At 46.1% G+C, this 27100-nt stretch overlaps 3 protein-coding genes across 4 annotated transcripts in view; 1 reads left to right on the forward strand and 2 right to left on the reverse strand.

Annotated features, from left to right (window-relative positions):
- Positions 1–5562: 5562 nt before the first annotated feature.
- LOC130403573 (aromatase) lies at positions 5563–9764 on the reverse strand. The gene is made up of 9 exons (XM_056607990.1): positions 9520–9764; positions 9136–9286; positions 8821–8975; positions 8456–8650; positions 8144–8258; positions 7887–7998; positions 7408–7570; positions 6801–7042; positions 5563–6209 (listed from the first exon to the last, which is right to left on the reverse strand). Exons 1-9 carry the CDS (start codon positions 9710–9712, stop codon positions 5937–5939), a joined length of 1599 nt encoding a protein of 532 aa, XP_056463965.1. The 5' UTR covers positions 9713–9764; the 3' UTR covers positions 5563–5936.
- A 4998-nt stretch (positions 9765–14762) lies between these two features.
- gldn (gliomedin) lies at positions 14763–20056 on the forward strand. Its single transcript, XM_056607398.1, has 10 exons — positions 14763–15600; positions 15783–15834; positions 16026–16043; positions 16183–16281; positions 16926–17099; positions 17228–17353; positions 17452–17523; positions 17631–17756; positions 18074–18224; positions 18341–20056. Exons 1-10 carry the CDS (start codon positions 15061–15063, stop codon positions 18807–18809), a joined length of 1827 nt encoding a protein of 608 aa, XP_056463373.1. The 5' UTR covers positions 14763–15060; the 3' UTR covers positions 18810–20056.
- A 1421-nt stretch (positions 20057–21477) lies between these two features.
- dmxl2 (Dmx-like 2) overlaps positions 21478–27100 on the reverse strand; it is a 41653-nt gene continuing 36030 nt past the window's right edge. For both annotated transcript variants that reach the window (XM_056607397.1, XM_056607396.1), the window contains 11 exons: positions 26330–26395; positions 25545–25631; positions 25260–25381; positions 24638–24776; positions 23692–23752; positions 23288–23415; positions 22879–22956; positions 22700–22791; positions 22549–22601; positions 21911–22128; positions 21478–21726 (listed from right to left, as the gene is read on the reverse strand). In XM_056607397.1, coding sequence (XP_056463372.1) covers positions 21517–21726; positions 21911–22128; positions 22549–22601; positions 22700–22791; positions 22879–22956; positions 23288–23415; positions 23692–23752; positions 24638–24776; positions 25260–25381; positions 25545–25631; positions 26330–26395 — 1254 coding nt within the window. In that variant the 3' untranslated portion in view covers positions 21478–21516. The remainder of the gene's footprint in view (positions 21727–21910; positions 22129–22548; positions 22602–22699; positions 22792–22878; positions 22957–23287; positions 23416–23691; positions 23753–24637; positions 24777–25259; positions 25382–25544; positions 25632–26329; positions 26396–27100) is intronic.

A 27100-nucleotide genomic window follows, 5' to 3' on the forward strand; every position in this document is an offset into this window, starting at 1 on the left:
GTATTTTTGTGATAATCATTCCAAACGCCTACTGTATTGTGGTTTTTGGTACTAGCTCATCAGTAGACAATGCGCAGTAGTGTTCTATTAATCTTTCACTGGACCCTAAGCAACGCTATTGGAGTGTCAAGAGTATATATTCCTCTAATTTCAAACTGAGGATCACCTTCAAGAGAAGTTTCAGTAGCTTCATAGTGTGTTATAACTCTGTCTTCGTGAACATACTTAACTCAATAGTCATGCATTAGTGTCTGGGTTATTTGTAAGGGGTGCGGTCTGCCAAAGCCACTGCGTGTTTTCTGGCCAGAGTCGCACACTAAGTCATATGGAGACGCTATTAAACTGACATTTTTGAGGTGGCTAACCTCCTCCTCTCAGCCTTACAGTCTATTATTCTGCGGGCGCACAGACTGAGGTCAAGAAAACATTAACAGTACTACTATGTACCTTTTTCCTGTTTCGAATCTACCAAACAGAAACTAATGAATTAATATGTTGTAGATTGTCTTCACACCGGGAAAAGGCAACTGGCGGAGTTTGGGATCCCCACCCACAGCAACATGATTGGTCGGAAAAAAAAGAAAAGCGAAAGTAAAAAACGCTCAGTACACACAGAATTGAGCAGGTCAGCTCAAATAATTCTGATAATTAATCTGATGTCCGATTTTTGAGACGACGCAAACATAGATCTTGATAAAGGAAATAAAAAATAATATAAATGACCAGAAGCAACCAGACAGCCATCAACAATGTGAAGCTCCGCCATCGATGCTATAAACACATTCTAACCACCACAAGAACCAATATAGCAGCACCGAAATGAGTAAGACTTAGTGCCTCCACGTTTCTCTGAAGTTAGATGAGCAACAAATGATCTGACTGTGCACAGCTGGCCACATGGAGATGGACGTGCAGTGAGAGTCTGTCTTTGATCCCGATCCTTCTCTGGCAGTGGTCCCAGTCCAGTTAAGTCCCGACCTGGCTCTCTTGGAAATAGACCCCGTCAGAGGATACACCCCTGATCGGTTGGTACTTGCATCACCTTCCGCACTACTACTTGGATGTTCAACAAATTGCCTTATGATGAGTTACATATGGCATTTGTGTAAATTCACTTTACCTTTCATTCACTTTGTTGCCATGGAAAAGCATTTACTGTAAAGTATGTGAAATAATTTTTTGTTTTTCCTCAAATGCATGCATCATAAACTCAGACTGAGTCAAATGTAATGCTGATGATGTACCTTTGCCCATAGCTGTTTCCATAGTAACCAAGTCTGTCTTTTAATGAGGCACTAATCCAGCTGGGGACCCACACATAGACAAAATATGGCCATGGGCATTTAAGAATAGATGTGTGTGTGTGTGTGTGTGTGTGTGTGTGTGTGTGTGTGTGTGTGTGTGTGTGTGTGTGTGTGTGTGTGTGTGTGTGTGTGTGTGTGTGTGTGTGTGTGCGTGCGTGCGTGCGTGCGTGCGTGCGTGCGTGCGTGCGTGCGTGCGTGCGTGCGTGCGTGCGTGCGTGCGTGCGTGCGTGTGTGTGTGTGTGTGTGGGGGGGGGGGGGGGGGGGGACTTACAGTCTCTAAGTGTCGCTGTATGGAAGACCCATCAACATTGTATGTGTGAATGGAAGTTATTTTAAAGATTACCTCTAAATGTGTTTATTTATTATAAAGAAGATAAATAAATGTACAATTAAAATATTAGTGTACCCAAAGCAACAGAGAATTAAACACATTGACTAGCTGGCAACATGAGTCACCCATTTCAAAGATAAATGCACCGGTTTCTGCAAAGTGAATCAGTGCCGTCTACCGCTTTTCCCAAAATAACTTGTCCCTGCTCAGAAAGCACTCAGAAATCCTTGGAGAGAAAAGAATCTCAAGAAGACCATCTTGATTCCCTTCTGAATACTAAGACACAATGCACTTGAATAGTTTTCAATTACATTCTGATATGTAGATAAATAACAAAGAATTTCTCCTATCCCATCAGAAGCATTTCTCCTAAGTTGTATAGATGTGTGGAGCCCTACTTATCAGCCTGTGTATGTGTGCAATTGTCTTATCTATGTCTGTGTGTTTGTGTTTGTGTGTGTGTGTGTGTGTGTGTGTGTGTGTGTGTGTGTGTGTGTGTGTGTGTGTGTGTGTGTGTGTGTGTGTGTGTGTGTGTGTGTGTGTGTGTGTGTGTGTTCAGGTCTAATTGTGTGTAGGTCTATTTGTTTGTCTATTCATTTTCTGCATGTGTTGATCTATGTGTGTGTGTGTGACGTGCATGCTTGTGTGTATATGTGTGTTTGGTGTGCGTCTTAATGAACTGTAATGATAGTGATGTGAGTTGACAGAGGAGGGACTCAAGCTTCACACATGCACACACACAAATACCAATACACACACACACAGACACACAAACACACACACAAACATGCACACATACTTGTAAATATTAACAGACCTTTTGACCCTGAGATGGGGTTGAGCGCAAGGTCTTACTGACGCACGCACGCACACACACACACACACACACACACACACACACACACACACACACACACACAAACACACACACACACACACACACACACACACACACACACACACACACACACACACACACACACACACACACACACACACACACACACACACTGGAGGAATCCAAACATGACAGGCTTCAACTTAACTTGCCAATCTAAATTTAGAATAGACTGACATCAACCTCAACATTTCATGCATTTATTATTAGTGTGAGTAAAATTTTATTTCAAATTGCAGAAAAAATTGAGGTGGGAGAAAAAATCTAGATATGTTACTATAGGGATTACGTCAACGTAATCATCGTGGAAATATATTAATTTTGGCGGGATACAAAGGGAGCTGTGGTGTATTTGCCTATAGTTGATTCATGTTAACCCCATAGGTTAATATACACAAAGTATAGCAATATTAACAGAATCGCAATACATTTCCTATTGGCACTCTTGTAACTACACGAAATGTCACTATATTTAGAGAATCGCAATTCATTTCCTACTGGCACATATCTATCCTGATGTCCTGCTGTTTCCCGTCCTCACAAAATAGATGCGTCAGAATGGAAAGCAATTTGATGTTTGGACGCCGTCTGCATTTAAACCTAAACCCACCTCTACTAAAACCTCTCTACCTCACTTTCTTGGCATCAAATCTTAACCCTCATCAGATATTGTGCTATTGGCCCTATAGGGCTATAGGGCTGCCAGCTGATAATGCATTAGCTCAGTGTTTCTCAAACCATGGGTTGGGCCCGTGCTCCCTGGCCGGGGCTGCACTCCATAAATAATCACGTAAAAGGTTTGACCCATAAGAACACAGACCAATCACAGTTCACATCACGCTGAAAACCAGCAACTGATTGAAAACTGACGCCTATTGAAAACCCAACGTAATAATTCTGGGCCAGTACGTAATTATTACAGATGCAAACTCAGAGGTGAGTAAAAAATGTGTTTAATAAAGTAAACAGCTCCAAAAAAATAGAGAATTAAGATTAATTTGGCGATTAGAGTTCTGCTTATATTTCTCCTTATCATGTAACTCTCGGTGGGCCCCAGAGTCCAAGATTCAAGTCCTTTGGGCCCGGACATTTATTTCAGGTTAAAATTGAGCCATTTATGCTATCAGCTCTAGTCCTAGGGATCAAGCCACTCAGAGTGGGTACATACTCTGAGAATGAGGTCATTCACTCCTAAAAGCACGGCCCCACTCTACACTTCGATTACTGTAGCAGCTGCGGACATCCAGGTCTGTCTCTGAGCCGTGAGCATCTTTAGTTCACCCAAACCAACTCCTAGAAGTAGATTGGATAAATATGGGCCCAGAACATCTTATATATTTATAAACCAATGCTGTGTTGTCATTGATTATTCTATGACAACGGTTCACTTTTTAAAAACTGTATACCTCTGAGGAAGACGACGTCCATACAATAATCCCATTTTCGACATGGGGATGTATTGAAGCAAGTGATTGGAGGGTTGAACACAGGGTCACCACCATGGGTCCATCAGAGCGGTGTAATCCCTGGCGCTCCAGGGGCCGTACCATGTCATAGGTGTGAGGCTGTCACTCCTGTCTCTCTGAGTTGCCACCCGATAACAGCAATCCAAGCTGATTCATCCTCTATCTCTCCTGGAGAGAGTCCTGGAAGAACATTCCATAATAACTCTTGACAGAAAGAGGTACACACACACACACACACACACACACACACACACACACACACACACACACACACACACACACACACACACACACACACACACACAGACACACACAGGCAAAAAACGAAAGTACAGTCATTGAAAACTATAGTCATAGAAGCAATCACACACACACACACACACACACACACACACACACACACACACACACACACACACACACACACACACACACACACACACACACACACACACACACACACACACAGGCAAAAAACGAAAGTACAATCATTGAAAACTAGTCATAGAAGCGATCACACACAGACACATACACACACACACACACACACACACACACACACACACACACACACACACACACACACACACACACACACACACACACACACACACACACACACATGCATGATAACAAATGCATGTACTCACGCAATTCGAGCAAATGCAAAAATATGTGAGCTCAGTCCATGAATCATCTACCTACTCCCTATGAGTATGTATGTTTTTCTGTGTGTGTGTGTGTGTGTGTGTGTGTGTGTGTGTGTGTGTGTGTGTGTGTGTGTGTGTGTGTGGTGTGTGTGTGTGTGTGTGTGTGTGTGTGTGTGTGTGTGTGTGTGTGTGTGTGTGTGTGTGTGTGTGTGTGTATGTGTGTGTGTGTCTCTCTTCCGGTCCCTGTCATCTCTGCTAACTTTTTCCCATCTCCTTCATTTCCTCATCCGTTGTTTTCTTTCTCAACCAATCTTTTTCCTGTGCTGGTGTTTTCCTGTTCTGGTCCTATTCACTTTTTAGTGAATAAGACCAAAAAGTGTCAAAAGTGTGTACGATTTTAGCCTAGAGGTTGCATGGTGGTATTTAATACATTTAAAATGCACGTTTTAGATCAAATCCTAAAGGGTCAAAGTGTTGGTCAAATCCTAAGTGACATGAAGAGATTTGTGTCACAGCGCCCCCTTTCCATCACTTTGGGTTATTTCCTTTGAAATGCTTTCACAGGGACAACATACAGGGATATGCTCAAAATGTCATCATTATTTCAAAATAAACCTGCTTAATGACAAACACAATTATTAGCAAAGCAATTTAAATGGAATGGTCAATTAGGTTTTATGGCACAATGCTGTCATTGTTTGTGTTTTTACAGACCTGTATTCCATCATTAGTTTTTGATGACCAACCGAACATATACTATATTTATATAATCAATATATTATATATATTTATATATATTTATTCATATAACTGTATTATACTATCAATGAATTATAAATTGCAGATAATTCTTTATTTTCTTCATGCAGTAACATTTGTATGCACATTATCTGATTATATAAATCCCTTTGAGGTAAATATCAACAGTAAAAAGGGAAAAATAAATAAAATTTGAAGATTAAAAAAGATTACAGAACATAATAAATATTTTAAAATACTTTAAAATACAATTTTATATAAAACTTGAAACTTGAAATAAAAACAATCATGGATATCTGAATAGTATGTAACTTAGCTTTGTAAGGCAATGGGATTTACAGAGGCTGCCTATATTACCCTATACATTTATGTGCACACAGACAAATAAACACACACACACACACACACACACACACACACACACACACACACACACACACACACACACACACACACACACACACACACACACACACACACACACACACACACACACACACACAGGGGGAGGGGGGGGGGGGGTGGTTCTCAGAGTCCGGCTCGGCTGTAGCTTCCTGTTGCGGTTCTCCTCCTGGGTGTGAGGGTCATGGCGAGGTAGTGGGGGTTCTGCTCGCTCTCCACGGGCTGCTGGGACAGGTTGTTGGTCTGGGGCATGTTGGCCAGCGTCAGACCCTCGTGGGGGGACAGCGAGTAGCAGGACAGCAGCGTCACCAGGATGGACTTCATCATCACCATGGCGATGTGCTTGCCCACGCAGGAGCGCGGTCCCGAGCCAAACGGCTGGAAGTAGCGGCTTGGGACCTGGACAGGGGCAGGGGACCAAGACGGAGGCGGGGTTAAAGTGAGGGGGCGGAGGGGAGGGACGGAGCTGAAGTCAAGTTTGAGAGGATGGAGAGGAGTCACGGAGCTGAATGAGTTTAAGGATTGAGGAGAGTGACGAAGGTGAAGTTAAGTTAGACAGAATGGAGAAGAGAGACAGTGGTTGAAGTTGAGTTAGAGAGAATGGAGAAGAGTGACGAAGGTGGAGTTTAGTTACACAGAATGGAGAAGAGAGACAGAGTGACGGAGGTGAAGTTAAGTTAGACAGAATGGAGAAGGGAGAAAGAGGTTGAAGTTGAGTTAGAGAGAATGGAAAATAGTGACGAAGGTGAAGTTCAGTTAGGGAGTGAAGAAGAATGACTGAGGTCACTGCAGCTTTCTTTGTAACTAAAGTCACACAGGGTTTTTTAAACAATAAGGCAAGCACATGAAGACTATCTTAAACGTTGCAGAGGATGACATAGTGTTATGTACGACATACTAATAGCAGCAGGAGTAGCCGTTGAGGCAGTTGTCCAATGAGGTACAGCCATACTGCTGTACAGTGTGCTACTAATATAAATGTCTCCTTACGCTTTTCTCAAAGTTGTCCAGGCTGAATTCGTTGGGTTTGGGGTAGAACTCGGTGCGGTGCATGCGTCCCACGTTCAGGATGACGTTGGTGCCCTTGGGAACCCTGTATCCGTCGATGACATCGTCGGACAAGGCCCTGCGCATGGTGAAGTCCACCACGGGGTGGAAGCGTAAGGATTCGTTGATGAAGTTCTCCATGACACAGAGCTGGGGCAGATCTTCGTTCCGGAGCTTCCCTTCGCCTTTGGAGAGATCAAGAATAACAGGAACCGCCGCACGTGTTAACTTATGCTGGTGTGTAATGGTTAGGGTAGACGTGTTGTTGAAAGGTTCTGGCTTCAAATCCCAATGTCCGCAGTCTACCCGTAAGCATCCTTGATGCTCTGACCTCTACCTGCTCCTTTACAACGTTTTTCTAAATTCACTGTGAAAGTGTTTGCAAAGAAGTTGAACGAAATGCTATAAGTGTTTTTGCGAGTAGCAATCCAATTGACAACTCTTCTTTTAAATGCATACATAGTCACTCCAAAAAAAGTTCTGTGCTTCAGAACATGATCTGCACCTATATCTGTACCCAGTCTGGGACCGCTGACCCGAAGTTCTTTACCTATGACAGAGTCTATCTCTGTGAGGATCCTCAGCTCCACCTCTGGGTGCTGTTTGAGCAGCAGCAGCATGAAGAGCAGACTGACGGACAGGGTGTCTGGGGCGGCGATCACCATCTCCAGCACACACTGCCTGACGTGGTCGGCTGACAACTCCCCATGACCCTGTGGGAAGACACACACACACACAGCCACACACACACACACACAGACACACACACACACACACACACACACACACACACACACACACACACACACACACACACACACACACACACACACACACACACACACACACATGTTATTTTAAACAGATTATCTTTGTGGTTGGAGCAGGAAACAACAACATGCATTATGCTGACCATTTGTCAATGGCTGAAGGAGGAGGAAACAAGTCAAGGATTAAATCTAACCTCATGTGGTCCCGGATGGCGACCACTTAAAGAGAGTGTGTGGTTTGAGCGTTGTTGTCGGTTACCTGTGCAAATATGAGGTCCGCCGTGAAGTTGATGCGGTCCAGTTTATCGGCCTCCTGCAGTTCTCTCCTCTTCAGATCGATCAGAACCTCTATGGCGTTCTGCAGCTCCTGACTGCCAAGGCGCACGGCGACGTCCACATGCAAAGACATGAAGCTTCAAATTAACACATAAACCATAACAGTATAGTATATGGAAATAAGGCAAAGTAACATGGGCTGAGACAGAAGGTTGTTTCTGCTTTGATAAAGGAACCCACGCTGCGTCCTTCTGCCTCCGGTGAATCCAGTCCAGCTTGAAGTAAAGGTCTGGTTTAATGAGTACAGTCTGCCATGTGTCAAAGTACTTCAGGATCTTTGCGAGCAGATCTTTCTCTGAGGGGGAACATAGAGAGATTAGATACACGCAAGAAAGCTTCACTTTTTCCACAATGCAAACACTATAGAGCTTTCTTGTTGCGTCTGTCTACGCCACTATCAATTGTTAATAGAAACAAACCCGAAAGCGGCCCAAAACAATGGGGCAAGAATACAAACAAGGACGAGGTAGAAGCCGCAGACCGTAAACATACCATCGACTGGCACTCCCAGGAAGAGGGTGTTGGAGACGTCCACCACGATGCCGCGCAGCACACTCAGCACGTCCACCTGGCGCAGGTCTTCCCCGGGTCCGCTGCTGGGGTGGTCCGCCCTCAAGCTGTCCAGGTGGGACTGGGTGGAGGCGGTGCACACGTCCACCGTCTGCAGCACCCCCGGACCGGTCAGAGCTATGACACACGCACCGACGTTAGCAGGGCGGGAGTAAGGACGAAGTCGCACGCACGAGAACCGTGAAACCGACCTCGAGTTTGTTTCTTTGTCGTTCGCCGTTATCAGTTAATAAGCCGCTATAGGGCATGCGGTGAAGGAATGTCATGCAAGGAAACAGTGAGTGCACCTCTGGCGAAGTAGCTGCGTGTCTTCTTCCACAGGGCCACGTCGTTGTTGAAGATGATGCCGCACCCGTCCATCCCCAGGCAGCCCAGGCCCTGCTTGCTCCCGAAGCGCGAGGTGTACTGGGCGCTCCTCAGCACGTGACGCACTGTAGAGGAGCTGAGCGGACAACACCGTCAAACACAAGTCAAGTACACTCATTCTAATTCTGATTCTAATGAATACACTTTCTTTGTCTCATCACTTTTTTTTTTAACAAAAATACCAATAAATGCATCTAAGAAGATACATGAAAACAAAATAAATCGATGGTAGAGACCTGCTGAGGATGAGCGTCTCCTCCCCGTTGATCCATACGCGGGCCATGCTGCCGTACTTGTTGTTGTAGTAGTTACTGGCTGTCCCGATGCCCGTCCAGATGAAGCGCAGGTAGGACAGCAGCGGCCCCACGCCCAGACAGTAGTAGGGGCCTGTCAAAAGACCCAACCGCCAAGAATGAAAGATATGCAAAAGACCCAACATAAATAGAATATTAAACAGCTATTATTGCAGAGGGGTTTTTCCCATGCATGAGTATTGAGGGATGCATGAAAAATAACACAAAAAGAGCAAACACTGTCTTCCACACGGATCCCCAGGCGAAAGACAGCGTAGCCCAGCCGTGAAGGAGCTGCATGGAAGAGACAGATGCTGGGACACTGACCTGGCACGGTGGCCCTCTCTCTGTGGGTCCACGCCACGAGAAGCAGCAGCAGCAGCAGAAGCAGTTCTCTGCTGGCCACCCAGACAACCTCCGCTACTGTGTCCGCCGTGGCGTTCCGCGGCCCGAGGTCCACCATCAGCACGTCGAGACGCACCGGAGCGACGGTCCACTCGCAGACGGAAAATAGATCCATTCCAGCGGATTCGGTTGACGGTTTGCCTACAGTGTGCCCTGTGTCTCTCACCAGGGGCCCTTGGCTCTTTATAGGCGCTGGGGGCCGCCGGCCAGCCAGGTCAGGGTAATGCAAAAGTCATAACAAAGAGGGAACATCTTCAAAACAATTTCCCCACGACCTTGACGGTTGGGATGTTTGCCAGTGGCCCTGAGCAAATAGGAGGCTTTTGCACCGGGCCCGGGTACATGCTGTAACACAGTCCTCAGACTAACAGCAGGCTCCGTATCAAAGGGGGCCTCTGGGGTCCGCGGTGAAAAGAGACAGCTCTCCCTGTACTCCTTTCAGAGCATCAAAGGGACTGCAGAGGCCGTGTGGACCGTTCTGATCCCCCCCAGCCCCCCACCCCCCCAGCCCCCCCTCGACCTTGAGGGAGAGAGCACCTGCGCTTGTGTCTCTGGAGGCCCCAGTCAGAGCAGAGAGAGGAGACACGCACCACTATTGTAACACGATTGTCTGCCTCACAGAGGGGTGATTTACATTCTCTACCGAGGGGCCGGCGGAGTACACCCAGACTGCTGGGTCCTATGTGTTCCTGGGGCCTTGGAAACATGCGTTCAAAAAATGCTATTTCTACATTTACTGAGCTGTTAGTTATAGGAATCAATCAATCAATCAATCAATCAATCAATCAATCAATCAATCAATCAATCAATCAATCAATCAATCAATCAATCAATCAATCAATCAATCAATCAATCAATCAATCAATCAATCAATCAATCAATCAATCGCTCCATCCATCCATCAGGTGTATTTGTCCATGCCATTGGAAGGACACACACATGTTATATGTAGATAGATCATCACATTCAAAATATGTTTTGGATATTCTTTGAAGCTTTCTCTTTTCTCTGAGGTCTAATTAGAATGATCCAGCGTTTTTTTTTAAGGTCTTTAGTCAGAGGTGGTCGGTGGTGATGAAGGAGAATGCAGAGCTGCTCGACTTCCCCTGACCAACAGAGGGTGAAGTGGAGCAGGAGCTGGAAGGGCTCGCACGCTGACAGTTATACTGCCTACCAGCTGGGCAGTTCATGTCCACTAGGACCCCTTTTAGAAATACAAAAAAGTGAGAATGAGAAATGAGAAAATTCATCAATATGTACAAATCTCAATGATTGCATTCGTACACGCAGAACACCATATTTTATTCTATTCTATTCTATTTAATTTAATATATGTTAACTACTTCAGCCACATTTTTAAATTGGATACTTTCATTCAAAAGACCCCACAAAGCAGAGAAATCCTTGGTTTTCCAGATATTGAGTTAAAACACCCCTTTATATTTCCAATGTGAGATCTTAGATGGAACACTAGTAAGGGGATCTCAGGGTACAAACACCATGAAGGTATTCATTATGCTTGGATAATTCATCCTCCTTGCAAACAGTCACGTCATACATTAATAAATACATACATAAATAAATCCTGCACCATTAGTCAATACATTCCTCAGTCCCTCACTCCCCTCATCTGACTTGAGAGTCATTCCCAAATCAGCCATTCCATCAACAGTGTCTCCACGTCGGCCACAAAGCCCTTGTTGTGGTGGGACAGGGTTTCCTTTGGACCATTAACGTCTGCACAGAAAGGGGTCTGTGAATTCACTCAGACGCCCACACTCCTGGCCGTGGAATGTGCAGCGTTCAAACAGCTGTCTGTGCACCCAAGCCCCCTTTCCCCCCTGATAACACAACGCCCCAATGAGGAGCCGGGACCCGGCCCATCGCTGGATGAATGTATGGACTCAAGGACCACATAATGACTCCAATTGAATGAAGGAGGGGGAGGAAGAGCGGGGACCTTTTCGGGGTCTTGCATTGTTCCGACCAAAACTATCTGAGGTTTCCATGAAAGATAGATGTTAATGTAACCTTGTGTCAACTGGGCCGTCTTGCATGTTGTCAACCCTCTCAGTCTTTTCTTCCTTCCCTATAAAAAAAAAGCACGAGGCTTCGTACAGGGCCCTCAAGGGAGAAGACTGATCTCTTGTTCCACTATCTTATGGATCCTCACACCAGACAGAGGGCCATGGAAATAAGGATCTCCGTAGGGCAGGCAGTAAAGGACATGACATTAGGCAGCAGAAGGGGAGCCTGTAGGATTGCGGGAAGTAAATCCACTGATCCTTCTGCCACCTGAACAACGGTGTGAACTTCCAGCTTGCGTGTCTGACATTTACCACAGAACAGATATATTACTTGTCTATGAAGGATGATGGAAGGGTGCTGACAGCTGTAGAATAAAGAAAAGGGGGTAAATTCATGGCTGTGCGAAGTCGAGGACACACACACACACACACACACACACACACACACACACACACACACACACACACACACACACACACACACACACACACACACACACACACACACACACACACATATATATATATATATACATATATATATATTCCATCCTTATAAATCCTAACTCTGTTCAACATGGCTCTCTTCACCTAGCATGATTGAAGACCTGTTTCCATGCTGGTTGGCGTGTGTGTGTGTGTGTGTGTGTGTGTGTGTGTGTGTGTGTGTGTGTGTGTGTGTGTGTGTGTGTGTGTGTGTGTGTGTGTGTGTGTGTGTGTGTGTGTGTGTGTGTGTGTGGTGGGAGAGGTTAACAGGACATAATGAGCTGTTTGCCAAAGACAGAGATAAGTGTTAAGTTTGAAGATATGGCGTCTCAGCAGACACAGCACACCATCCCTTCAGGTCCCGTATGGCCTAGACCTGCTGCTGGACAGACGGCAGTCCCAGCCCTCTCAAAACACAATCTGGGCTGTTTTGACCTGCATCCGCCTGCTGAGGCTAATAAATGCTCACGAGAAGGAACACAGCAGCTCGGTAGGGATTGAATGTGGAGCCACAGCCACGGTGGTTCAGCACATTGAGTTTTAAAAACTAGAAGGTAGTCGTCAAGAAATCACAAAATGACTAAAACCAAGAGAAGCACCTTATAGTGCTATAGTTATAATGACAACAAAAACGATACTAATACTACTACTACTAATAATAACAATAATAACAATACAATATACTAGTGGTAATAATTCATTATCATTCAAAAAAGGATACTAATAATAATAATATTTATGATGTAATTCTAATAAAATAAGAAACCTAAAATACAATAATAGTTATTATAGTAATAATCATATTATAACAATTAGAATAATGTAGAATAATTAATAATCTAGAGCACAGACTTTGGTGTGTGACGATTATGTGAACTGTATGATCTTGGTGGGTAGTGATCATGTCTACTGTATGATCTTGGTGGGTAGTGATCATGTCTACTGTATGATCTTGGTGGGTAGTGATCATGTCTACTGTATGATCTTGGTGGGTAGAGATCATGTCTACTGTATGATCTTGGTGGGTAGTGATCATGCCTACTGTATGATATTGGTATGTAGTGTGTATGTCTTCTGTATGATATTGGTGTGTAGTATGTTTGTCTACTATATGTATACATGTAGTACAGGACTAGCAGATGTCTGGATTTGACCTACAGCCTTGGGGCTGGGACAAGAAAGCTTTCATCCTTGTGTATTTGTTTATGTGTGTTTGTGTGTGTGTGTGTGTGTGTGTGTTTGTGTGTGTGTGTGTGTGTGTGTATGTGTGTTTGCGTGTGTGTGTGTGTGGGTGTGTGTGTGTGTGTGTGTGTGTGTGTGTGTGTGTGTGTGTGTGTGTGTGTGTGTGTGTGTGTGTGTGTGTGTGTGTGTGTGTGTGTGTGTGTGTGTGTGCGCGTGTGTGTGTGGACGTGTGTGTGTGTGTGTGTGTGTGCGTGCGTGTGTGTGTGTGTTGTCATATTTGTATAATGTGTGCTCAAAAAATCAATAATCAGAATGGTGGCTGGTTTTGTTTCTGATGTGATGTCTTTGTTATTGGTGAATAAAGTGCTATTCAATTATATCCTACATAATGTAAACTATATGTAAGCTACAGGAAAGAAGAAAGTAAAGAAAAGAGAGACGATTTTTTGTAATGGTCTGTAATTTTTTTGTTGACTTGGTAACTGTTGGTGTTACTGGTGGCTATGGGATAGGGAGGAAGTGTGTGTGTGTGTGTGTGTGTGTGTGTGTGTGTGTGTGTGTGTGTGTGTGTGTGTGTGTGTGTGTGTGTGTGTGTGTGTGTGTGTGTGTGTGTGTTGTATATTTGAAGTGTGTGTTAATGTTGTGTCTGTGTGTGTGTGTGTGTGAGTATGTGTGTCAAAGTGTGTGTGTGTGTGTTTGTTTGTGTGTGTGTGTGTGTGCGTATGCACGTGTATGTGTGTGTGTGTGTGTGTGCGTATGCACGTGTATGTGTGTGCCTGTAGTCTATTGCCTGGGGGCTGGTGAGGGCAGGACACAGGGCTTGATGGCGATGGAGGAGAGAGTGGTGCAGACAGGATAAGATGAACCCTGAAGAAGACACTAACGCGTACTGAGGACGCCCGCTTATGTAATGACTTGCCTTTTGTTTGGCAGTTGTGATAAAATTGTTTTCCAATTATAACAAAAAATAGATTCAAAGTATTGTGCATATTCCCATATTCAATAAATATGTTATGACTTGCATATTATCGCAACCCATTGATAATCTTTGTGTTTGGTAAAAATCAAAGTCAAAATTCATCATATAAGTCATGAACATTAGGAGAGCCTATACTATTGATGATATTAGAATTACATTCATCAACATCATTTATTGAGGATATCTTCTTGCATCTATCAGAAGCAACGTTTCAAAACATTGTAACATGAACAATATACATAAAAACATTTGCGTTCTTATGCGTGAGCGATGTCTGCGTGCGTGTGGGTCTGTTTGTGTGTCCCTGTGTGCGTGTGTTGTCAGCTTGCCCACGGCGTGGCACTAAAATGGGCTGTGCTGAATTTAAATCAGGTGACTGAACAGACCGGGGTTTCATTCTGAGACAAGCCCAGAGTATTGTGTAATGCCCACTCCCACAACACTGACCCCCGTGCACACACATACATGATCCCAGATACACACAACCCTCTTCTCCAGCTGCATAACAACATGTACCCGGATCCTCTCCTGCCTCCACAAACGCCACTGCGGTCGCTCCAGTTTGATTCACATCTGAGTTCACATTGGGACTGAGGTGCAGCAACACCTGATTCAAGCTGAATATTTTTTTTTCCAACTGTATCAAAATAAGATCAGCTTGAGATTTATTTTATTATCCAGTGAGAGAGTTCTACCAGAAGATTCCGGGCCGGGACTTTGGGCTCGCTGCTCCGTTGGACCGTAAGTTCTGTCTGGGAGCTGAGCACGAGGCTGTCCAGCCACCGGTGAATGCAGAAGACGGACGTCACCATGTGGATCCCCACCCCCAGCATGACCGTCCCGCAGCGCGTGGTGCTGTACGCCGCGGCGGGCCTGGCGCTGGTCAACACCCTGGGCTTCCTGGTGCTGTTGGTGCAGCTGAACCAGCAAGGGGTCCGCCTGGATCGGACGGAGAGCCGGCTGGCGCTGGTGGAGCAGAGCTCCGTGGTGGAGTTCCTCCAGGAGGTGCCCAGGAGAGGTGCGTCGCTGCAGGGGGCACCGACGCGGGGGGAGCAAGCCCAGTACTCCAGGAACAAGAGGAGTCAGGAGGGGGAGAAGGAGGAGATGATGGAGACGACGGAACCCACCCAGGACGACACACTGGACCTCGGCCATCAACAGCACCACCACCACAGTCAGGAAGAGCTGCTGGTCCAGGAAGCAGGGGAGGACTTTGGGAGGAAGGTGATGAGCGAGGGCAAGGGCAAGCACAAGCAGCGTCACCATGGACACCACAAGGTGGAGGTTCAGGATGACATGATGATGATGATGACCTACTCCATGGTCCCGGTGAGAAAGCCCTTTACCCCTCTCTGTGTTCATGAAGTCATGCCACCTTTGAATGTGTCCCTCTGTCCTCTATACGATTACAACATTATACCGGTGTTGGATTCAGCGATCAATAGTAGCGTAAATGCGTGTGCAAAATGACATGGTGGCATTAATTGTATTTTATTTGCCCCCCCATCTAGATCAAACTGCTCATTGATATTTGCAACAGCACTAAGGGAGTATGCATAGCAGGTATGTCTTTAACCTAATAATTATTGAATTAATATTGCTGCATTTCTGTTGTTGTTGCTGTTGTTGTTGTGGTGGTTGTTGTTAATGTTATGATGATCACCATTGTTCATTAAGTTATTAACAGCTGCTGTTTTTTCTTATTCCTTCTTGAATTCTTATCCAATGACGTCACATTTATTTTTCAATTGCAGGACCGCCAGGGCCTCCAGGTACGCAACACACACATTGACCTAAACCCTTCAATTAAAGTGTCTAAATGTACCCAACCCCCTGTGTCCTCGGTGTACTCGATGACCCACATGCCTGGCTCCCTGCCCTGGGTGACGCTCTCTTTGTGTGGGTGTGCAGGGCTGCCCGGTCGGGACGGGCTGCCGGGCCACAATGGGACTGATGGCATCCCAGGCCTGAATGGAGTGCCCGGGGCCGACGGGAAACGTGGCAAAAGAGGTACAGCGGGAGTCGAGGTCTGCGTCTGTTGTTATCAGAGCCTGCAGGCGCCCACAGGATGCCAGAGAGATGGGTTTGGTGCAAAGGAAATCGTCCAGTGGTGGAGTGTAACCTAAGGGGTTAAATATGGCACACCAACACATAGACACATGCACACACGCAGCGCATTGTATGCGCACACGAATGCAGTCACACACGTGAACTTGTAATTACACACACACGCACAAACACACACACACACACACACACACACACACACACAAACACACACAAAACCATGACCATTTCCTCCAAAAGGTTGTCATTGTTCCAGACACATGAGTCAGAATGATGAGAAGTCTAAGAATCCAAAGGTTTTCCACCGTGGGTGCCTCCCTGCTCATGAAACATGAGTGAGCTGGAAGCTGGGGATTCTAGGCTAATGTTATTCATGGCTGTGGTTTTTGGGCGGTCGCTGAATGGGACCGGAAGAGGCTTTCTCCGCCGCATTCTCCCACTTGACTGCTGCCCAGAATGAACCTGAAAGACGGACAGCATGAATCACCATGCGGGCATTCAATCGGGACATTCACTTAGTGCTCTCAAACGGCCTCAAGTCTATTGCATTTACTGTATTTCACACCGATTCTGTCCTCACACGACAGGTGACCCAGGTGAAGCAGGCCCACCAGGGGATGCAGGCCCGCCAGGTGATGCAGGCCCGCCAGGTGATGCAGGCCCGCCAGGTGAAGCCGGGGCACCGGGTGAAGGAGGAGAGCCGGGACTGCAGGGCTCCCCTGGAGAGAAGGCCGCAGCCTCCAATGAAGTAATGCTCGAAGGCAAGTAGGAAGAAGGAAGATAAGACACTTCTTGGAAACCACAATGGTCTCTGATAATTGAATAGCAATGTTAAAGGTAGTCAAAGTGTAACTGAGAACTAAGTCTGGTCTTCCTTCATCTCCACTAGGTCCCCAAGGGCCCCCCGGTCCTCCGGGGGCCCCGGGACCCATGGGGCCCCCAGGTCCTGCCGGCCCCCAGGGGCCCCCCAGAACCAAGAGTCAGCGACCCCATCAGCACGCTTCACAGACCATGGGTGAGAACCCTGTGGTGAACCCTGAGATGTTGTTTTTTGGATTTTTAATGATCCCGGTCACTCACCGGTCACCCGATCACATCCATGTCTGCTTTCAGATCCACTGCATGCCGTGCCCAACGACGAGAACGCGCACAGAAAATTGAGTGAGACGCCAGCTCCAAAGAAGGGTATACCTCCTAGCTGTTGCATGTGAATGTTGGCTATGGGGAGGCGTTGCGAGCCGAAGGGCCCTGACTGATATCAGCGACTGACTGTGTTGGCTTTCTCTCCTCAGAGTGCCTGATCAAATCACTGATCAACCCCAGGAACGTGATCAAGATGACGAAAACGTTCGGCACGTGGATGAAAGACACGGCCCGGCCCAACGACGAGCGCATTTGGGTGGCCGAACACTTCTCAGGTAGGAGGACTTCACTGGACCGATGAGCGAGATGATGTCATAATCATGTTGTGTTTAAGACACTTTATGTGTTGATAACATGACATAAATCGAATTCCTTGTGTGTGGAGAAGGGAAGAATGATGACAGATCCATAGCTTGATCCATAACTTATTTTCATTCAAATGAATTACGACAATTCATTAACGTATATTATGACAATATATTATCCATGAGTTTATTTTATTTCTGTACCTGTGACAAAACCGATCCTTCTGCACTGGAGACTGGATGTTTCCACTGCAATGAATTCCAATCCATGTGTGTTGTCTCACAAGGCCGCGTGGTAATGGAGTATAAAACCAGCGGATCCTTCCAGAACCACAGCAGTGAGGTGATTGATTTGAAGAAGTTCTACCAGGGCTGCGGCCACATGGTCCACAACGGATCCTTGTATTTTCACATCGCCGGGACCTCAAACATCGGCAGGTAAGTCATTCCCTTCATCCGACGATGACGACAATCAAGGATGCTCTACACGCTCATTTCTGCGAGCCTCTGAATAGAGAACCTGCAGAACGTAAACGTTTACATTATCTCCACAGATTCGACCTGTTGACCAAGAAGCCAACAGGTCACCTGTCCATTAACAACGCCATGCACCACAGCCTCTCCTACCTGCTGGCCAACTCCAAGACCTACTTCAAAGTGGCGGTGGACGAGAACGGCATGTGGCTGATCTTCGCGTCGAGCGTGGACGAGAGCATCATGGTGGCTCAGCTGGACCAGAAGACCTTCTCTGTCACGTCCTACATCAACACCACCTACCCGCGCACCAAGGCCGGCAACGCCTTCATCACCTGCGGCGTCCTCTACGTCACCGACACCAAGGACACCAGGGTCAGCTTCGCCTTCGACCTGCTGAAGGGGAAGCCGGTCAACGTGACCTTTGACCTGAGGTCTCCCGGGGGCGTGCTGGCCATGCTCTCCTACAGCCCCAAAGAACGCCTCCTGTACGCGTGGGACCACAGCCACGTGCGGCTCTACGTGGTTCACTTCCTGTCTGACGACTGAGTATGTCTATGTATAATGTATGTATTTATATCGTATATACACCGCGCACAAACAGGTACTCGAACAACGATGATCACGTGTTCTTTACATGGGACGTAAGCATGTTTTTAAAAGCTTTGGCTGACTACTGCCATATCTTTTAATTGTTGTCCTATTTTGTAGGCGTCATCCGTAAGACTTAAGTATACGAGAGCTCAAATGTATGTTTTTACTAAGGTTTGCAAAACAAATAAGTTGTATAATATGGTTCGATTTTAATATTAGTTGATTGGCAATCCAAGCATTCATTCCGTATTTATTTATTGTGGTTCATTGTTAAACTGAACATTTGTGCTGTATTTATTCCCTGCTCTTGCGTTGGATAAGAAACCATGAACCACATAATATTGTGAAAGCGGTTTGTTGTCATTTATGAGAATTACAACTTACTTCCTGGTTTCAATGTAGTTTCTTGTGCACGATTTTTCCTCATCTATAAATTGCATGTGAATCAAATAGAATAGAACGTAATTCCAGAACCTTCCAATACTTTGGTTCAGACAAAATGTCCCCAGCCTTGCAGTGATGACCACAAGTAGTGACAGCAAACCAAAAGACCAAAGCAGCATAAAAATCAACCCGATGAAATCAAAATAATTTATTAACCTTACAAAGGCAGCAGTCTGACAACGGCGGTTCTCCCACAAGCCTCCAGACTCAAGTGCTCTGGGGTCTCCCTACGTTGTTGGCCTCATACTTGCATTAGGTGTAGCCTACACACATCCACACATACAGACACACACACACACACACACACACACACATGCATACATCATACAAAACCACACGCAACAGCACACACTATTTGGACCACTATTGAAACACATAGATGCATACAGTACACATGGCGGGCGATGGTGGGAGAGAAACACAAATCCTTTTAATAAATACCACACATACACTTAACAAAAGGTACATCTATTCCAGCTGGTATGTTCAAAATAAAGAAAACATTTTTATGTTTGTACAAGCTGTTGTGGTACTTCATATATATATATTTATTTATATTTATATACTTTATATTAAAACTATTTCAAACTTCTCACTACTCTGCCAAATAAAGCCAGACATTCATTTGTATACAACAGTAGTTTCTTCTTTGTTAGCCTATCCGTCTGAAATAAAGGTTTGTTTTTTATAGTGTCTCAAGAGTTGAGTGCAAATATTTATTTGTGATGAGTGGAAGAGTTTAAAACAACTAGTGAGAAAACACACACTTACGTACAGTATACCATGTTGCACTATCTCCCTGTTTGATGCAGTAACACTCCTTACATTCCTAACATAAAAGGCAATAAGTTAACATAAATAGTTGTTTTTTTTACAAGGGAATCGCCAAACAACCAAACAAACAAACAAACACAAACATAAATTACTAAATTAAAAACAAACAAGAAATTATATTTAAAAAACAACAACATCTTGTGCAAAACCAGAAAGTGAACCTTTTGTGTTTCTGCTCACAGGGGGGCAGGACTTTGGGGAAGGGGCGGGAGTTAGAGTTGTATTGGGGGGGCTGACCAGACAAATGAGACACTTAAACCACAGTCACAGAAGTTCAAACACGTCGTCACCCTAACAGGGACGAGGGCAGGCAGGCAGGCAGGCTGGGAAAGTGAGGAAGGAGAGGGGGGGGCGGGCGTGTACAGATGGCGGACACTGGAACGTGGGGTGAGTGGGTGTGGGTTTGATTGGGGGGTAGGGGGCACACACACACAGAGGAAACAAGAGACCCCCAGAAAAATGTGTCTGGAGCCTTCCAGACCAGGGCAGGTCTGAGACGGTGTGAGCGGGCAGCCAGTGGAAACACACAGGGCACGACCAGAGCAAACACAGAGTCCCCCCCTCCCTTCCACCTGGACATGGAGGAGGGGGGCAGTGAGGTTAAAAAGCATTGAAACTAAACTTTGGGTTCCAACAACTTGATTCACAACTCTAATAAACCACTTGACTTCATCACAAACCACAGTGCTGGGTAAAAGTAGATGCGAAGAGAAATGTCAGCATGTGGGCACAAAATGACGACAGTTACACACCTTTTTTTGAAAGTTTTTGCTTGAGCACTTTTACAGAGCACTACCAAGAGACCTGTGATTGCACCGCGGAACGACAACAGGACATGCATAGCTTCCCCACGGACGCACTCTACGACTAGAGATTCTGGAATTAAATGACTGTAAATCTAGCGTGTTAAAAAATCAAGTATGGCCGACCGTTTGCGTGTCGCTTCTCTGCGCTCTTGGTTGTTCGGGAGAAAAACAAAATTGATACACATATTTAAACGCTGAAGCGTTCTTCCCTTTAAGGACGTGACGCCATGATCGTCTTTTTTTTTTTTTGTCAACAGCAAACCTGCGGAACAGCGCGCGGGAACAACAGAAAAATAATCACCGAAAGCGGAGCCCTCTCTAGAGCTCCTTATTCCTTTCCTGTCCTGACAACACACACACACACACGCACGCACACACGCACGCACACGCACCAGTAACATCCATTCGAATCACTGTTACACAAGCCGTCGTGATTACTCCCTCTCTCTCTCTACCACTCCGTCTCTCTCTCTCTCTCTCTGTGTGCGAGGCCTGCAGCAAGGTGTGTGTGTGGGGTGGCGGCGGTGTGAGTGGGGAGCAGCTAGTGGGGGGTGGGGGAGGAGGGGGGGGCTGCAGAGCTACAGGCCGTCGTAGATGCTGCCGGGGAGGTTGTAGCGGTCGGGCAGCACGCGCATCTTCAGCGTGCCGTCGGCGCCGCAGGTGAAGATGCGGTTGCTCGGCCGCGTCTCCACCTGCATGACCCCGGCGCCGATGTTGCGGAAGATGGACTGCTTGGCGTGCTCGGTGCTGAAGGAGTGCATGAGCCCGTGGCCCGCCATCTTCCAAACCTGGGGGAGACACATGGGGAGAGAGATGGGGAGTAGGGGGCTGAGGGTTAGATCAAGAAGGCCTGGGAAGAAGGACTAAGGACTAAGTCTGTAGCTAGCCGGCATGGCGCTATGGATCCCCAGCCCAAACACACGATACCCCTGGAATACATTGAGAGTTTATTCCCCCCCCACCCCTCCTCACCTTCATGTTGCCCTCGGCGGAGCCGGTGACGAAAAAGTCCTCGGAGGCGTCCAGGGCCAGGGCCTTGATGGCCGAGTCGTGCGCCTGGAAGGTGTGCAGCAGCTGCCGCTGGCGGATGTCGAACACGCACACAAAGCCCTTGCGACCGCCCGTGATCAGCAGCTGGTGCTTGGACGCGTACTGCAGCACCGTGGCGCCGTTCTCGTGGCACGGGAAGGCTGGCCGACGGGACGATGGATAAAGAAATTGGAATTCAATAAATACGTCTTTATATTGGGATGTGCGTTGATGTTGTATTGATGTGTATTAATTCTACCGACACGTATTCATATTGTGGTATGTAATATAGGATGATATGTTTGCATTGTAATACGCATTCATGTTTTGATCCAAGTTCACATCGTGCTATATATTAAATCAATCAATAAAAATCCCCCCAAAAAAGAGGGATAGGCACACAGGCACACACGTCACAGCAGGTGGAGTCGCTCCCAGCCCAAAGGGGCTAGGTTCGAGTCCCTCACGCCTTCTCTGCAGCGTACCTGCGGGCATGACACCCTGCCCCTACCTACTGCTCAACAACAGGAGGTGGGACCTCCTGTTGTACAAACACAAAGGGGCGACGAGGCTTCCCTTACCGTGGACCATGGAGTTGCTGGGAGAAACCAGAGTGTCCCACAGGCACACGTTCCTGTGGGGACCAAGACACGCGTTAAATACATTAGCGTTAATGCCCGGATTTAGTTTGGCTACATGCTTTAGGTGTGGACGGTGGGCGTGGTTGCTGACTTGTTGTCGTTGGACTGGCCGGCCGTGGCGATGAGGCTTGAGGAGGTGATGAAGGCAAAGTCACCGCAGGCCTTCGTGTGGCACTGCCAACTCTGGGGTAAGGAGAGGAAAAACAGAAGGATTCGATGGGAGAACACCTTACACGGGGCTGATCTGTATTACCAGATGCGTGTACTCACCAGGTAGGGCTTGGGGTTGGAGGAAGTCTGGTTGACTTGCCAGAGACTGAGGTAGCCCTCTCCGTCTGCGACGCCACACTGCAGGAGACACACCGCAAGGATCGCCGTTTACAACTTGGTTGACGAAACACAGGCGGTGGATGTGGCAAGGAGGTCTGTGTGTGTACTCATGTTTGTGTGCATGCACACAAATATGAGTGCACACAGACGTGGCCACCTATACATACATAAACTGAACATGCCAAGTGATGATTTCGCATGAGACTAAAATGACGAACAGAATCACCCCAATGTATTGAATCATGTGGATGATATGAACATTGCAGGGGGTTGGACATCCTTAGACCTCCACAGTGTAAACTAAACTCAGAGCGTGACATAATGTGTGAAGAGCCCCAGGGGGCCTCACCTTGTTGCCCTGGGAGTTGAAGTAGAGGCGGGTGACCCTGGCGTTGCCCGCCTGCCTGAAGCAAATGAGCTGCTGGGGTCTGTTCCACTCAAACATCCTCACGCTGCCGTCCTGAGCGCCCGTCATGTCTGAGCGCGCACACACACACACACACACACACACACACACACACACACACACACACACACACACACACACACACACACACACACACACACACACACACACACACACACACACACACACACACACACACGATAATAGTTGTTGATTTCATTTGCAAAACAAAACTTTGAAACAAAGCTACAAATCAATGAATAAAAGTGAACACGTAAATAAAATGCATGACAATAACAGTCAATACAGATCATTCTAACATTACTAATGACATACGAGTCACTTACAATACTGATAAATGGGGTGTGAGGTCATTCGTTTCACGTTGTTCAAGTTCCTCTTCATGATCTGTGAAAGGAAACAGCGGGAACGTTAGGAAGACTGGACAGTCTGGCCTTGATGTTAACCTCCGCAGTACTCAAGCTTGTTCTGCATGCACGTGTAGATCAGAACATTTGACCCTAAATGAGGTGACTGCATTTATTTGATTTGCAGATTTTGTGCCGACTGCTATTCCATTTCTGTGGGTATTGTTCACTCGTTTTAATAATTACACCCATCGAGTGTCAAACATCGACAACCAAAACTATATATATATATATATATATATACATATACACACACACACTGCGTCCCTGGCTGAGCATGACGCAGATCTGTACCTTGGAGGAGTGGGGACACTCTAAACACACCAGCAGGGACGCTATCAGACTCAGCACGCAGGCTGTTTAGTCCCCACAGATCAGTTGGGCCAGACTCACTGATAACCAGTGATACAGACCATAATATAACACACACACACACACACACACACACACACACACACACACACACACACACACACACACACACACACACACACACACACACACACACACACACACACACACACACACACACACACACAAACAAACAAACAGAGAGAGAAGAAGAAGAAAGGGAGAGAAAAATGCCTACACCTTAAAAGCTGTGTGTTCAGCGTTTTGTTTTTAGGAATTATAATTCACTCTTACAGTAGATCAGGAAGGAAGTAGAAGGGATCAAACCATCTAGAATGCGTCACATATCAAACAGTGGACCAACATAACACAGGGGCCAGAAGGGTTAACAAAGAGACGGCCAGTACAGTGAACTCAGAAATCGTCCCCCTGCTGGCAACTACATGCCACTACGCACACACAACACCGTTGGCGGCTACTCTGTGCCGGACGGTGTATGCGTTTATTCTCTTACCACGCTGGCCCCCATGCTGGTCTGCCCGCTGCCCAGCCAGGGCATGGAGGCGGACACGGCAATCTGTTGGGGGGCAAAGGGGGAGCTGCTGGCCTGGGCGATGTTGGTGTGAGACGAGCGGTAGTCCACATCGTCGGAGCTGTGTTGTAGTGAAACAAACCAGTTCTGTTTACAGTGTAAATGGAGCATGGATGTCATGGATTTCACTTTTTAGCTGCAAAGAATTGCATACATTTATGTAAGGTTATGAGAATAATTGATAGATAGATAGATAGATAGATAGATAGATAGATAGATAGATAGATAGATAGATAGATAGATAGATAGATAGATAGATAGATAGATAGATAGATAGATAGATAGATAGATAGATAGATAAATACTTTAATAATCCCAGAGGGAAATTATTTTTGTCACGAACTCCAGATATACATAGACAAATAAATAAATAAATATTAAGAATGCACTTTAGTGTGGTTATTTTTTTAAGCTAAAATGTAAATTTAGGCAGAGTTGTGTTGTCATAGCCGCCAATACCAATATTATTGGCTATTTTTTCTAAGAGAGGCCTTAAAATGACAGCATATCCCAAGCAATGGCCCTTGAGCCCCGTGGGCCTGACCTGCGGGACTCTTTGTCAAAGTCCTCTCCTATCCAAGTGAATGGCTGGGCAGCCACCAGCGTGGACACATCCACCTCCTGGACGTCATGCGTGGACGCCAGCACGATCTCATTGGAGTTGGCCTGTCAAAGGACAATACCAAGGTATGGTTGATCCAATGTCATCGATCATCACAGCCTTTGATTTAAGCTGCCTGCTTCCGCTAACGAATACAAAACAACGTGAAAATCTGCTAGGACCTTCAGTCTTTGTGGATCTGGAAGTGCCAGGGTACTGAACCCGTACCTTGTTGATGGCAAAGGCCATGATGATATCGGACTCCTTGTGGATGATTTTAGCTTTGCCCCCTGGGTAGCCCAGATCAGCCTCCACCTGGTTACAAAAAAGGTATCAAAACAAAGAGAAACAGGATGGTTACTTTGATGGATTCAATTCAGATGGATGTAACTGGTCTGCCGCACACGGTGATCATGCAGGTTAGTGGGCTGGTGTGGAACAGCGTGTCCAGGGAGTGTCCTGGCCCGAAGGGGAGATTAAAGTGCTTCCCCCAACAGAATCATCCCCCAAAATGGACAGTGGAGAAAAAGGAGGGAAAACGGAGACAGAGGGCCAAATGTGAGTCGGTTAGAACGGAAACACAGAAATGGGGAAGGAGAGGCCATGGCAAGGCCATATTTATACAGGTCAGCTGAGGTTACGGAGACTTTCCCGGGCAGAAAGTGAAGGCAAGGGAACCCTCAAAGCATCTAGGTAGAGAGTAGACCTCTGCCAGAAAAGACAGAGGGAGGGATGGAGATAGCGCCAACGTTAGGCCATGCTGGAAAGTCATCATCCAATGCTAGGGGTTGGAGGAAAAGCTGAACCTGGATCTGGAACAGAAGAACTTCTTCCATTGCCTTAAATTACCTGGTTTTATTCACGCATGTGACTGTGTGATAGTGATACCCAACCCTTCCACTCACCAAAATAAGACGGACCAGAAGACAAGACGATTGGGTGTATACGACAGACAGATTGATTGGCTGATTGACAAGAGAGAGGCCCGGAGCTTGAGAGGGGAGCGATACTACCTTATGAGGACTGCTAGCTCCTGCAAGGCACTTTTTGCTTAGATGGTCCAAGTGGTTTTCTACACACTGCACAACATAACACACACACACACACCAAAAGCAAAATGGACGCCGCAACATAAAACGCACAAACCCACACACAAAGCACAGCATAGCACAACAAACATGCACAAACACACAGTTACACAAACAAACTGACAAATGAGTATAAAGTATATAGTATGTATACTGTATAGTATTTACACAGCCTTTGAATAAAAAAAACAAAAAAACGCAATGTTTGTGTCAACCAAACAACCAACATGAGTTCACAAGTCATGAGGAAGGAATCAATGCATAGATAACGACATAATAAAAGGTGAGCATTCAGACTGAACCAATGTCTTAGATACGGAAAACATCTCTGATTGTACACATTTCACTAAACTGTGGTGGAGTTGTTGATGTCTGAGGAAGTGATAGCAATAGCCATAACAATACCAGATATAAATGCCGTATCTTAAAATAAATATCGATCGAGAGAAAGTTATCAAGATAATATCAAACATTTTGGCTGCATAGATCCCTCATAACAAAACCATAAAAAATGAAAAAGAAATGAATAAAAAATACTAAACTGGTGATTGTTTTTGACTTCACAATTGAAATGTCTCAATCGTTTAAAATGATATAATGAGTTAACCAGATATTGTTCTCTGCACACCGAAGCAACAGACCTCAACGTGGGAAGTGAGGAGTTTCGCACATCAATTCAGGCATCCAAAAAATGAA

The sequence above is a fragment of the Gadus chalcogrammus genome, chromosome 14 (genome assembly GCF_026213295.1).
Source record: "Gadus chalcogrammus isolate NIFS_2021 chromosome 14, NIFS_Gcha_1.0, whole genome shotgun sequence".
Classification (NCBI taxonomy): domain Eukaryota; kingdom Metazoa; phylum Chordata; class Actinopteri; order Gadiformes; family Gadidae; genus Gadus; species Gadus chalcogrammus.